The 14780-nt window shown below is 49.0% G+C and overlaps 1 protein-coding gene across 1 annotated transcript; it reads right to left on the bottom strand.

The window, feature by feature from the left end:
• Positions 1-119: 119 nt before the first annotated feature.
• cip2a (cellular inhibitor of PP2A) lies at positions 120-9488 on the bottom strand. Its single transcript, XM_080489983.1, has 21 exons — positions 9376-9488; positions 8600-8702; positions 8056-8203; positions 7661-7767; positions 7035-7129; positions 6839-6935; positions 6537-6659; positions 5060-5205; positions 4834-4909; positions 4480-4713; positions 3842-3996; positions 3552-3686; positions 3214-3310; positions 2990-3108; positions 2725-2890; positions 2239-2391; positions 1909-2105; positions 1725-1838; positions 1563-1645; positions 958-1097; positions 120-788 (listed from the first exon to the last, which is right to left on the bottom strand). Exons 2-21 carry the CDS (start codon positions 8699-8701, stop codon positions 642-644), a joined length of 2634 nt encoding a protein of 877 aa, XP_080346109.1. The 5' UTR covers position 8702; positions 9376-9488; the 3' UTR covers positions 120-641.
• Between the last annotated feature and the right edge of the window lie 5292 nt (positions 9489-14780).

The following is a 14780-nucleotide window of genomic DNA, read 5'->3' as shown; positions in this document are numbered from 1 at the left end:
TCAGACAGGAGGAGGAAATTCACGTTTATATGTAAATCTGAGTCCAGATTAGATTACTCACATCCTGTAACAGATTAATGATCCACGAGTTCACAGAAATGACTGACGCACACACTTCAGAAGTTTGTCTGTCCAAGATGGAACTGATCTTTATGTCAACAATCAATCAATCAATCAATCCTGGAGGAGGGTGAAGGACGAGAGTTTAAAAGCTTGAAATATTTTATTCACAACAGAAACTCGATCAATCAACTTTATCATTGATTAGGAGTTTTTTCGAAAACATGTTTGTTATTGTGACATTATAGAAAATATTTACAAATAAAATTAAAACTAATAACATCAAAGTCATTTCATTACTGTGTGTGTGTGTGTGTGTGTGTGTGTGTGTGTGTGTGTGTGTGTGTGTGTGTGTGTGTGAGATAGGAGCAGACCCTAACAGGCGACTTCATGCTGTGAAAGTGGATGAAATGAATTCAGTTCATGTGTTCTTTTCCATCTTTAAGCCTTCATGCAGGAAGTCTTCTTCTCCTGGGCCACCAGGGGGCAGCAGGGGCCACCGTACTGGACCTCCCGGACTCCATGTCTGGGGCAGGACCCAGAAGGACCCAGGAGGACCAGCAGGAACCTGGAGGACCTGGTTACAGCGACAGGTTGACTTCGGTCCGGGTCTTGCCGCTGCTCAGACTGTGGATCATGGCGATCATGGCCGAGTGCTTGTTAAGCTCCTCCTCCTTCTGCTGGAGTTTCGTCTCCACCTGGATCTTCTGCAGCTCCAGAGACGAGGCCTGGAACAGCCAGTGGGTCAGCCCCCAGTACTGGACTAATACCCCCCCCCCCCCCCACTTGATCTCAGACCCCTCCCCATACTGGACTCATCCCTCCCCATACTGGACTCATCCCCCCCAATACTGGGCTCAGACCCCACCCACCACCTTGATTCTCCCTCCGCCTCACCTTGATGCTGGCCTCCTTGCGGGCCTGCTCCGTCTTGTGCAGCTCCCCCCTCAGCAGGTCCAGGCTCTCCTCCAGGTCCCTCCTCTGCTGCTCCTTCTGCTCTACCTTCTGCTCCTCCACCCGGAGCTCCGCCTGCAGACCTGAGAGAGGGCGTGGTTTAGACACACCTCCACTGCTATTGGCTGCAGGGGCAGGACATGCCCCTCGGGGGTTCTGGACCAGACCAGACTGGACTGGGTTATTTTATCTGGACCAAACAGTTGAATGCAGCTTCCTGTTGTGTCTGATCATCTTTATTCAACTGATGTGTTTCATGTTGCTGCTACTGGGTTTTAACACACACACACCTGAGATCAAATACACACACACACCTGAGATCAAACACACACACACACACACACCTAATATCAAACACACACACACACCTGAGATCAAACACACACACACACACCTAATATCAAACACACACACACACCTGAGATCAAACACACACACACACCTAATATCAAACACACACACACACCTGAGATCAAACACACACACACACCTGAGATCAAACACACACACACACACACCTAATATCAAACACACACACACACACACACCTGAGATGTTGCTGCTCTTCTTCAGAAGGTCTGAGCGCAGCATCTTGATCTCCTCCTCCTTCTCCTCCTTCTCCTCCTGCAGCCTGATGGACCAGAGAGGAGGTGAGTGGGGCAGGGTGTGTGTGTGTGTGTGTGTGTGTGTGTGTGTGTGTATGTGTGTACCGGTGGTGCTGCAGCTGCAGAGCCTCCTGGCTCTTTGTCAGCAGCTCATGGTTTCTGCTCAGAGCTCCATGTTTCTCCTGTAGCTCCTTCAGCAGCCGCTCACTGTCGTTCAGCCTGCGGCACAGGTGTGTTACCACACACACACACACACACCCCAACCCCCACACACACCCTCCCTACCTACCTGCTGAGCAGAGCGTTGTAGGCGGCCTTCAGGGCCTGGTGCTCCTGGCTGTGGCTCTGCAGCCGGGCGTTGTGCTGCAGCAGCTCCTGGGCGTCTGCCTCAGAGCGCTCCACCACCTGCACCTGCAGCTGCAGCTCTTCCTGCAGCGCCTCGCGCCGAAGCTCCGCCTCCTTCAGCAGTGATGCGAGCTGGCCAGTCTGATGGACGGGGCCGTAGTGAGCAGCCCAGAGAGAAAGAGAGAAAGAGAGTGAGTGAGTGAGTGAGTGAGAGAGAGAAAGAGAGAGAAAGAGAGAGAGAGAGAGAGAGAGAGAGAGAGAGAGAGAGAGAGACCTCAGCCTGGGCCTGGGCGAGCTGCAGTCTGTACTGCGCAGTGAGCCGGTCAGCCTGAGACAGAGCCAGAGCTTTGGCTTCCACAAGGTCCTGGAGACGAGCTTCTTTCAACTGAAACACCTGGATGATGTCAGAGACGTGCGAGTCCTTCACCTGCAAACAAAACGACAACATCAACAACCAGAGGAGCAACAAACACACCACAACTCTCCAGGGACAGGTGGCGCTGTGCTGCAGTGGTTACTACTGTCACCTGCCCTCGCCACACTGATGGAAGGAATCAAACATGCTCTATAATCTGATGTTAGAAGAGGAAGATGCCCTATAATCTGATGTTAGAAGAGGAAGATGCACTATAATCTGATGTTAGAAGAGGAAGATGCACTATAATCTGATGTTAGAAGAGGAAGATGCACTATAATCTGATGTTCGAGGAGGAGGATGAGCTATAATCTGATGTTAGAGGAGGAAGATGCTCTATCGTACCTCCAGGCTGTTGTGGACTTTCTCCACCAGACAGGAAACACTCCCGTTAGAACCAGACCGGTCCAGGATGCTGGTGGGCGGGACTTCCTGCAGGGCCGCAGGTTTGACCGACAGCTCCGCCTCCTTCTGGCGGTACGAGTTATTGGCAGCGATGCTTTCTCCCAAACTTTATGATGTGAAGGAGACAGGTCACGGTGTGTGTGTGTGTGTGTGTGTGTGTGTGTGTGTGTGTGTGTGTGTGTGTGTGTGTGTGTGAGAGACTCACAGCACAGAGGGGAAGTCAGGCAGATAAGCAGCTTCAGTCAACAGACTGAGAGCTCGATGAACTTTCTCTCTGTGGTGAGACGTCAGAGCTAGAGAGAGAGGAGTCACCATCCTGTGGTCCTGAGGTGGGGAGGAGAGGAGGTGGTGAGGTGAGGAGAATGAGAAGGAGGACGAGAGGAGGAAGAGCAGAGGAAAAGGAGGAGGAGGAGGAGGAGCAGACTGTACCTGCAGTATCCTGTAGAAAGTCGTCTCCATGTCTTTAACCTGATGCTTCAGTCTGCTCATCAACTCCACCATCTGTAACACAGCTTCTGAACACACACTGCAACACACACACACACACACACACACACACACACACACACACACACACACACACACACACACACACACACACACACACACACACACACACACACACACACACACACACACACACACACACACACACACACACACACACACACACACACACACACACACACACACACACACACACACACACAAAGTGAATAAAGCTCCAGGACCCCGGGGGAGTCCTGCCTCCTGCTTCCTGTTTCCACCTGCGGTTGCCGTCGGACCCGTTGCCATGACAACAGGAGAGGAGGGTCTGGACCTGGGAGAGGCAGAGCGGAGCGCTGACCTGACGGCCCAGCAGGAGGCGGGTGGAGTCCTGAGCACACAGCAGTGACAGGGTCAAGGGTCAAACGGGGGTCTGGGTTGGGGGAATCTCAGTTGAGAAGGTCTCTGTTGGGGGGTGGGGGGGTGTCTCTGTTTTGGAGTCTGGGTGGGATGGGTCTCTGTTGTGGGGGTCTGGGGATTCCACATGGTTCCAGGTTAAAGGATATGGAGCAGCAGACTGCTGATGTGAGTGGTCCAGATGCAGACTCTCCTGGGGTCCAGGTCTGGACCGGACTTGAAGGTCCTCAGCAGGTCCAGCAGGACAGGAAGTAGCAGGTCCAGGAAGCTCAGCGTCCAATCAGAGACTGCGTCTCCTCCCAGCGCCTCCTGGAGGACAGACCACAACATCTGGGACTCCTGTCCTCCCTGGCTATCTGAGGTGGTCTATGGTGGTCTGTTGTGGTCTATGAGGGTCTGTGGTGGCCTATGGGGGTCTGTGGCGGTTTATGATGGTCTATGGGGTTCTGTGGTGGTCTATGAGGGTCTGTGGTGGTCTATGAGGGTCTGTGGTGGTTTATGATGGTATATGGGGTTCTGTGGTGGTCTGTGGTGGTTTATGATGGTCTATGGGGTTCTATGGGGGTCTGTGGTGGTTTATGATGGTCTATGGGGTTCTGTGGTTGTCTATGAGGGTCTGTGGTGGTCTATGAGGGTCTGTGGTGGTCTATGATGGTATATGGGGTTCTGTGGTGGTCTGTGGTGGTTTATGATGGTCTATGGGGTTCTATGGTGGTCTATTAGGGTCTGTGGTGGTCTATGGGGGTTTATGATGGTCTATGGGGGTCTGAGTTGGTCCTGTGTGTCCTGTACCTCCAGCAGCTCCTTCAGGAGCTGCATGACCTGCAGTGAGCAGGACTCGGCGCCCTCCACAGGCGAGCTGAGCCACTGCACCAGAACCAGCCCAGAGCCGGACTGGTCCTTGCCCTCAGGTCCTGGTCTGCGGTCCGCGGGCCTCAGTCTGGGTCCAGCAGGTGTGAAGAAGACCTGGCAGACCAGAGGACGGAGACTGGACACCCTGCACATGGTCAAGAGGAGCTCCAGGACCTGCAAGACCCCCGACACCCCAGAGAGAAAACCTGCTGCATCACACACCTCACACTGTGTGTGTGTGTGTGTGTGTGTGTGTGTGTGTGTGTGTGTGTGTGTGTGTGTGTGTGTGTATACCTTGGCTGCAGACTCCGGGTCCTTTGACTTCAGCAGTCCTAAAACCCGAGTCACACATGCAGAGAAGTGCTGGAACCTGCAAGAGGAGGAGCAGTGAGGAGGAGCAGTGAGGAGGAGCAGCAGGAGCAGTGTGTGTGTGTGTGTGTGTGTGTGTGGGGGGGGGGGGGGGGGGGGGGGGCAGGAGGAGCAGCAGGAGCAGGAGGAGGAGTAAGGAGGAGAACCCGACCTGCTCAGATATTCGGCTATCTGCCGGCTCCTCAGCAACGCCACCAGCAGGTCCACTGAGTACTTCATGGTCAGAGTCCCGTCTCCGTTCACCATGATGTTGAAGACCAGCTGGAACGTCTGCTGGATGTTCTCTGGTCCGAAGAGCTGAGGAGCAACCAGGAGCAACCAGTGAGGAGCAACCAGGAGCAGCCAGTGAGGAGCAACCAGGAGCAGCCAGTGAGGAGCAACCAGGAGCAACCAGTGAGGACCAACAAGGACAGTGAGGAGCAAACGGGAGCAACCAGGAGGACAGTGAGGAGCAACCATTGAGGAGCAACCATTGAGGAGCAACCAGTGAGGAGCAACCAGGAGCAACCAGTGAGGAGCAAACGGGAGCAACCAGGAGGACAGTGAGGAGCAACCATTGAGGAGCAACCAGTGAGGAGCAACCAGCGAGGAGCAACCCGGACAGTGAGGAGCAACCAGAACATTGAGGAGCAACCAGCGAGGAGCAACCAGAACATTGAGGAGCAACCAGTGAGGAGCAACTAGGGAGGCGCAACCAGCGAGGAGCAACCAGGACAGTGAGGAGCAACCAGAACATTGAGGAGCAACCAGTGAGGAGCAACCAGAACAGTGAGGAGCAACCAGAACATTGAGGAGCAACCAGAACAGTGAGGAGCAACCAATGAGGAGCAACTAGGGAGGCGCAACCAGGACAGTGAGGAGCAACCAGAACATTGAGGAGCAACCAGGGAGGAGCAACCAGGACAGTGGAGAGCAACCAGTGAGGGATGGGGCCGATCCGATCTAGTATCGGTGTCGGGTTCTGATACAAGCGTAATTCACGGATCGCAATTTTCCGATCCAACCTGCGGAGATTTTTTTGTGCTTTAAGCCCCCTTCATGCTACCAATGTCCGCGCAGTGTCGCGAGTGTCCGCGGGGCGCACAGGATTGTGGCCATGCTCCACTCTGGGCTCACTTCCTTGCGCGTTCCGTAACGTAACATAACCATCCAAAAAATATCCCTACTTCTGCTGCCCGGCGTTCTCCACCTTTCCTAAAGTACTTTATGTTTCACTTCAGGAGTTCTGAGCCGTCTGGGTATCTTCATTTGCTTTTAAATTGTGATTGTTCAGACGGGGAGACGGAGGATCACCTACAAAAGCGACCGGTAGGTTCTGGCGCATGCGCAGTTGGCGCGTACAGTCGCACACAGGTCGCGCGGTCACAAAATTTGGGCTGCGCGCGGTCCACCGCCGCAGGGTCGGAGCGGACACTTGCGCACGGGGGCAGATGACGATTTTGACGTCACGAGTGCCGCGCGTACAAAAGTCAACAATTATGATAACAATGATATTAAAGCAAACAGCTCTGGTATCGGAAAAGTATCGGTATGGGCAGATATCCACATTCAGGTATCGGGATCGGATTGAAGTGAAAAAATGTGGATTGGTGTATCCCTAGAACCGGTGAGAAGAACCCCCCCCTCACCTTCTTGCCCACTTCCTCCCGCAGCGTGAGGCCGGCCAGGATGGACAGAGAAAAGACCACCACGGTCAGACTGTTGTGGTCCAGGAGGTTCAGCAGAGTCCGATAGAAGGACCTCACGTTATCCTGCACACACACACACACACACACACACACACACACACACACACACACACACACACACACACACACACACACACACACACACACACACACACACACACACACACACACACACACACGCAGAGTTATGTCTTAAGGAGGGTTTAAAAGACAGAGACTCACCAGAGAAGAGTCAGACTCACCAGAGACCGGATGTGACTCTGCACCCAGTGATCCCTCCGACACAGGTTGGCCATGAGGCCGAGACACGGCACAATGAGGACGTCGTCCTTCGACTGGCTGTGGAGGACATTTGGGGGGGGTTTAGCATGCGGGCTGCAGGACATACGTGGGGTCCTGGACTTTCGGGTCCTGGACCGTTGCAGACGAGCAACTCACATGTTGGTGATGAGGAAAGAGACGAGCTGCTGGACGGAGCTGGACGACTGGAAGATGCTGGAGTTATAGGAGAGTCTCTGCAGCAGCTGCACACACTGACACACACACACACACACACACACACACACACACACACACACCCACACACACACACACACACACACACACACGCAGAACATAAAAACATGACCAGGTCTCAAACAACCAACAGGTCAGAGGTCAGAGGTCAGAGTGAGCACTGTGTAAAACAGCCTGGTCTTTTCCAGAACTTTCTCCCTTTGTTCTGCGTGTTTCACTGTTGCTGTCAGAAGAGACATTGAGGGAACATCTTGAGGGAACATCTTGTTTTAGCACCTTGTTATGAACTTCTTCTCTTCAGCAACAGATATTCTGAATAGATGGGATCACTGAGACCTGGACTAGAACTCCTGGAGGTCTGCAGATCTGGACTAGAACTCCTGGGTGCATGTCTGATCTGGTAGTTCCACCACAACCCCCCCCCCCACATGCACACGTCTCTTTAGTCCTTTCTGAGGCCTTCTACTGCCCTTATTGTGAAACAGACTTTTATTGTGAAGCACAGACTTTTATTGTGAAGCAGCCAACAGAACCGGCGTTGGACTGACCTGCAGAACCAGAGGTTCCTGTGGCTCGCTGCGCTGGATGATGGTGGCCAGCGTTCCGCTCAGGTTGAAGCCGCTGTGGAGGATCGTTCTGCTGGAGTCGTCTCCGGCTGCAGGATGACAACACGGTTCTCCTGAGGTATGGTTCTACCGAGGTATTGTTCTAGTGAGGTACGGTTCCACTGAGGTATGGTTCTAGTGAGGTTCTGTTCTACTGAGGTCCTGTTCTACTGAGGTACGGTTCCACAGGGTATGGTTCTAGTGAGGTACTGTTCTACTGATGTACGGTTCCACTGATGTACTGTTCTAGTGAGGTACAGTTCTACTGAGGTACGGTTCTACTGTGACTGGACAGGACCATAGGGGTACAGGAACAGGAAGATGGAACCAGGACGTACCCAGCAGTGTCAGCAGGGTCACGATGGAACCGGTCAGGACGGAGCTGCTGTTTGGGTTTCCTGCCACGTCCAACAAGGCGCTCACACACTCTGCAGGAAGTTGCTGACCAGACGACAGCAGGGGACCACACCCCAGGACGGACGTCTCCTGAAGACACAGCAGGACATGAATTTTCAGAATTTCCACAGTAAATGGACTCACTTTTATATCGAGCCTTTTCGCTGACAGCAGCTTCAAAGCGCTTTCATCACATTCACCCATGCACGCACACACACACACACACACACACACACACACACACACACACACACACACACACACACACACACACACACACACACCTTTTACCAAATAGAGTTACAGCCTGTTTCCATGGTAACTAGTGAGGGAGTTACAGCCTGTTTCCATGGTAACCAATGACGGTTACAGTCCGTTTCCATGGTAACCAGTGAGCGTTATAGCCTGTTTCCATGGTAACCAGTGAGAGAGTTACAGCCCATTTCCATGGTAACCAGCGATGAGCTCCCGCCCCCTGAGGCTCACCTCCAGCTGTCTGAGGAGTTGTGCTTCTGTCTGCACCGTCCCACCATCCTGGTGCTGATGGACCGCCAGCAGCAGAGACTTGAGACACAATGTCACGTCCATCCTGGAGGAAACACATCTGTCAGACTGGAATGCAGAGACTCTCTCCCTCTCTCTTTCTATGTGTCTCTCTCTCCCTAGGTATCTCTGTGTGTCCCTGTCTCTTTCTCTCTCTGTGGGTCTCCATGTCTCTCTCTCTCTCTGTCTCCTTGTGTCTTTCTCTCTCTGTGTCTCCATGTCTCTTTCTCTCTCTGTATGTCTCTCTTTCTCCATGTCTCTTTCTCTCTGTGTAACTCCATATCTTTCTCTGTGTATGTCTCCATGTCTCTCTCTGTGTCTCCATGTCTTTCTGTCTCTCTCTTTCGGTATGTCTCTTCTCTCTGTCTTTATGTCTCTTTCTCTCTCTGTGTCTCCGTGTCTCTCTCTTTCGGTATGTCTCTATGTCTCTTCTCTCTCTGTCTTTATGTCTCTTTCTCTCTCTGTGTGTCTCCATGTCTCTCTCTTTCGGTATGTCTCTATGTCTCTTCTCTCTCTGTCTTTATGTCTCTTTCTCTCTCTGTGTGTCTCCATGTCTCTCTCTTTCGGTATGTCTCTATGTCTCTCTCTCTCTATCTCCCCAGTTAACGTCCAAGATGCTAACATGCTATCACAACCTTCCCAGACGGAACCTAAACTAAACTTCCGGCAGCTCGCTGCGTCTCGGGAGGATTTAAGAAGGCTTTTTGTCATGAACTGACCTGTAAAGATTCTTTATTTCTTCGCTGTAAAACAAATATAAGTCTCGAGAACCGCAAAAATCCCGCTTCCCGTTCAAAAGAGGCCGGACCGTACCATGTGGGACACGGGGGGGAGGGCCAGATCCACTCAGCTACTCAACCGTCAAACAGTCAGGTCGGATTCAAACCGGCAGTTTTATTCATGAAGCGTTTATCACAATCACATTGTTAGAGTTTCACTGTGTGGACGATTCATAAGGTAAGGTAAATCTGAACTCCCCCTATTTCCTGCCTTGGGGCAGCCCATGTGGAAACTACGACATGAGATGGGAGGAGACATAGGCGGAGATACGGGAAGTCGTTTTTTCTTTTAAATAAACTTTATTAACACAAATTCCAGGCAATGATAACAACTTTGATAATACAATCCAAATATAGAAGACATACACACATCAACCAAACAACCAGAAGATAAAACTGAACAAAACAAACAGAAACAAAAAGAAATAATAAAAAAAAGAACATACACTAGGGGTTTTCATTGAGTTTATATTCTTTTACAAAATTATATAATCTTATATTATTTTTCTTCGTCAAAAAAGGAATAAGAGAGTAAGAGATTTAAAGTACAGACAAACATCTTTGTGAAAAATTTTGAATTTTGGCTTGGTCTTCATATATTTGTTTTTGTGAATGAAAAACGTCCCCATCATCATGGCAGACAGTCAACTATAACTATTCCAAATAAAACATCTTTCTCCAGATGAGATGTGATGAGAAGCCATTGTGGTTTGATAAAGTCAGAGTAAATAAATGAATCAATAACTTGATTTAAAAAACAAACAAACTGAGTCTTAATCGCCAGTATGTGGAGATCAGTTATCACCTTCTATTAATTGATCATCCCCTCAGCTATATATTAGATTATTGACAGTGTGTAAAACATGCAATTAACTACAGTCATGTCTATATTTACTGATCAATAAATTTTAAAGTTTTCATTCACATTGTTATGACGGCTCAAAGCCGTGTGTATGTGTGTGTGTATGCACTGTCACCCAGATCACATAGCACCTGATTAAGAACCTTCCTGCAGGTGGTGAGCCCACAGGAAGGTGGCGCCCGGCGTGGGACACGAACCCACTACCCTGAGATTGTGAGTCTCATGCTGAGCGAGCCGGGGGCAGATCCAACATGCTGGTTTTATTTTGACAGTCACCGTAATGACAATTCAGCTTGGTGGTCGGTCCACTAGAATGTCCGTGTTCTCCTGTTAATGTTCAGAGCTCATTGTTCTCTGGTGTGTGTGTGTGTGTGTGTGTGTGTGTGTGTGTGTGTGTGTGTGTGTGTGTGTGTGTGTGTGTGTGTGTGCGTGCGTGCGTGCGTGCGTGCGTGCGTGTGTGCGCGTGCGTGCGTGTGTGTTTCTCTCTCTTTAATGTATTTAGCCTCCTCCTCTTTGTGTCCTGCATGACCAATAACGTTCATCCAGGCTCTGAACTGAACTGAAGCTGTCAAATGTGAATCAGGCCTATTTAGTTTTTTTGTTATATTTAGTTTTGTCTGGACTTCCTAACAACAGAATATAGGTTTGATGACTATATAAAAACCTGAAGTGGAGCTGCAGACCTGCACAGCGGTTTGCTCAGCGCTGTGGCCACAATGAGGAACAACTGAGATGCACTGCAGCCAAAGGCAGACCTGTTTTACTGCTCTGGGGCCCTGAAAGCCTCTCGTTCTCTTGCTACTGAGGCTTTTCATGCTTGAAATGTCTCCATGCAGCCTCTGCGGCTTGAACCACATGCTGGACAGCGTGCAACTTGAACCTGCTGTGGTGCAAACATAAGCTCACCTCCTGTTTTTTTCATTGGTCTGAGGTTTCCTCATGCGCTGCTCTGATGAGAGTCAGAGTGTTGAGGTGAGGCCTGACGGGACTCAGCATTAGTGAGCAGGACGTTCACACCAAGTGTGAGCTAGTGAAACAACCTGCAACTCAAACTAATCACAATGCCTGAACCCCGACGACACAGTTTGTGTTTTCAAGTGTGTTTACACCACAACAGACCTCGGAGCCACTGGATCTTTTCACGAGCCTTTATTTGTCCGGAGAACCACATTGAGATTATTAATCTCTTCTACAAGTGAGTCCAGGCAGCAGCACATGGAGTAAATTTACAGTACTGCTGCTGGACCTGAAGTCAGAACCTGTACTCCCACCCTGGTTTCCTCTTATATAGGTAACTCCAGGATTAACTCTGGTTTTCTCTGATAAGATAAGATAAGATAAGATAAGAAAAGATAAGATAAGATAAGATAAGATAAGATAAGATAAGATAAGATATCCTTTATTTATCTCACATGTGGAGAAATTTGCAGTGGTACAACAGACAGGATAGTAAAAAAGAAAATAAACACACATAGCAGAAACTAAGAAAACGGATAAAAATACAATATAATAAAATAGAAATAGATAAATATTAAATATTATGCACACGGAGCATATAAGTGTGGACATGTACAGAATACGGGGGTGGATGTATTGCAGATAATAAATACGTTTTTATAAATTATTATTGTTATCTAGGTAACTTCAGGATTAACTCTGGTTTTCTCTTATCCAGGTAACTTCAGGATTAACTGTGGTTTTCTCTTATCCAGGTAACTTCAGGATTAACTCTGGTTTTCTCTTATCCAGGTAACTTCAGGATTAACTATGGTTTCCTCTTATCCATGTCTCTCCAGGATTAACTCTGGTTTTCTTTTATCCAGGATTAACTCTGGTTTTCTCTTATCTAGGTAACTTCAGGATTAACTGTGGTTTTCTCTTAGCCAGGTAACTTCAGGATTAACTCTCATTTTCTTTTATCCAGGATTAACTCTGGTTTTCTCTTATCTTGGTAACTTCAGGATTAACTATGGTTTCCTCTTATCCATGTCTCTCCAGGATTAACTCTGGTTTTCTTTTATCCAGGATTAACTCTGGTTTTCTCTTATCCAGGTAACTTCAGGATTAACTCTGGTTTTCCGTACAATGACACTGGTTCACTTCTTCCCAGGATAAATCACCTGGTAACTGAGTCTGAATGTCCAACCTGCTCTGGAACAGGATACGTTCTGGATAAGATCACAGTGAGTGTAAAGCTCCGCCTCCTGACCAATCAGATCTCTTTGAAAATGCCCCGCCCATTCTTAAATGATGGTGATTGGTTCAGCGCTGAGCTGCAGCGGAGAGGAGAGGAGAGGAGAGGAGAGGAGAGGAGAGGAGAGGAGAGGAGAGGAGAGGAGAGGAGAGGAGAGGAGAGGAGAAAGTTTTTAGAACAATCTTTTTGACAGAATCCAATAAATCCTGGTCACTGAGCTTTGAAGGATGTTTTTGTTCTTGTTCTCAGTCTGTTTGGCTCCACGAGGGTTGATCTGGAATAATGAGCTTAATAATAATGCTCAAGCTGACAGAACGGCACAAACAGGAATTGATGGAACCAGAACTTCTCCTGTCGTCACGGTGATGAATTAATATTCCAACACGAAACGCACTCACACGGAGGAAACTCAGCCTCAGAACAAGTGGATGTAAAATGTAAAGTAAAAGAAGAGCAGTGAGGAAGCTCTGCCTGGAACCTTTCTGCTGGAATAAAGTGAAAGTGAGTCCGTTTCTATTGTCCAATGAATTAATCTGCTCTAATCTCACCAAGTCAGCATTAACAAGTCAGGAAGGTTCTGGCTTTGGCTGCAGCAGCAGTGTTGCTTTGAGCTGCTGGATGTGTTTGAATTCTTCATAATCTCAGAGAATAACTGCTCCTCTATGGTAAAGTCAGCTGCTCTGCAGGGTTTCCCCCTCTGTGATCGGTCACATGCTGGAAGCTCCGCCCCTTACATGTGAATGCACTGATCCTGAAGGGAAACTCTGGCCGTTTTCCAATACCCATACTTGTCTATACTTGTGCTCTCGTGTACTCGTGAAACGTCATCAGTGGGAGACCAAGTACTGTTCCAATTCTTAGAGCACCAGTGTGTACTCGCCTACGTCACGAGTAACTACTTGCAAGGCATCCTCAGAAGTGCGGAAATGCAAATTTACGAGGACGCATCGGCGTTAAAGGAGAATTGGAACACGAGTACTTGATGACGCGGTGGCTGTCATGGCTGGATGATGGACCCTGAAGCTGAGGAGGAGGAGGAGGAGGGGGAGGAGGAGGAGGAGGAGGAGGGGGAGGAACCTGTTTCCTCTCTGGTTCAGCAGGAAGGTGATTTGTACATGATATTTTATATGATGATCTAAATTGACAACAAGCAGCAGGAATGTGAAAAGCTGGTTAATTCATTTAATAAACATCAGGGATCTTCAGTAAAACAGTAAAATACTAGTTTGTAGTAGAACATTTCTGATCAGCTGCTTTTATTGTTCAAGGAGAGGAAGAGTAAAATAAAGGCTGTATAGGAGGTAGAAGTAATAGTAACACTGTCCTATACACAGAACTATACACTGTACTTTATACAGTACTGTACATGGTACTAAACACAGTACTGTACATTGTACTATACACGGTACAATACACTGTATATACACAGCATGTATGCAACAGAAAATGTACTATTTTACAATAATGTTCTAAAGTTTAGATCATCATATAAAATATCATGTACAAATCACCTTCCTGCTGAACCAGAGAGGAAACAGGTTCCTCCTCCTCCTCCTCCTCCTCCTCTTCCTCCTCTTCCTCCTCCTCCTCCTCCTCCCCCTCCCCCTCCTCCTCCTCAGCTTCAGGGTCCATCATCCAGCCATGACAGCCACCGCGTCATCAAGTACTTGTGTTCCAATTGCATTTCCGCACTTCCGAGGATACCTTGCAAGTAGTTACTCGTGACGTAGGCGAGTACACACTGGACCTCTAAGAATTGGAAAATGGCCTACGAGTTGAACTAGTGAGTTGATAACCTGCTTCCTGTTAATGCTGATCAGGATCCAGAATGTCTGGGTTAGTTAATCCAGGTAACAGAGATATCCTGGTATGTTAATCTGGGTAACAGATCCAACTTCATTCATTCATTCATTTTCTTCCGCTTATCCGTTTCCGGGTCGTGGGGGTGACAGTCTGAGCACCATCACCCAGATCACACAGCACCTGATTAAGAACCTTCCTGTAGGTGGTGAGCCCACGGGAAGGTGGCGCCCGGTGTGGGACACGAACCCACTACCCTGAGATTGTGAGTCTCATGCTCTACCAACTGAGCGAGCCGGGGGCAGATCCAACATGCTGGTTTTATTTTGACAGTCACCGTAATGACAATTCAACTTGATGGTCGGTCGACTAGAATGTCCGTGTTCTCCTGTTAATGTTCAGAGCTCATTGTTCTCTGGTGTGTGTGTGTGTGTGTGTGTGTGTGTGTGTGTGTGTGTGTGTGCTTTCAGTACTAAAACTAACAACGAA

The sequence above is a fragment of the Lipophrys pholis genome (assembly GCF_963383615.2).
Source record: "Lipophrys pholis genome assembly, chromosome: 20".
Taxonomy (NCBI): domain Eukaryota; kingdom Metazoa; phylum Chordata; class Actinopteri; order Blenniiformes; family Blenniidae; genus Lipophrys; species Lipophrys pholis.
This window is presented reverse-complemented; position numbering and strand designations above follow the sequence as displayed.

Bases quoted from the DNA above. Each gene is read 5' to 3' on its own strand.
- cip2a (XM_080489983.1), bottom strand. From the start codon at position 8,701: ATGGACGTGACATTGTGTCTCAAGTCTCTGCTGCTGGCGGTCCATCAG. The intron at 6,936-7,034 runs GTGAGTTGCTCG...TGTCCTCCACAG, and splicing joins TCTTTCCTCATCACCAACAT to CCAGTCGAAGGACGACGTCC. The intron at 4,714-4,833 runs GTATACACACAC...GGGGTCTTGCAG, and splicing joins ACCCGGAGTCTGCAGCCAAG to GTCCTGGAGCTCCTCTTGAC.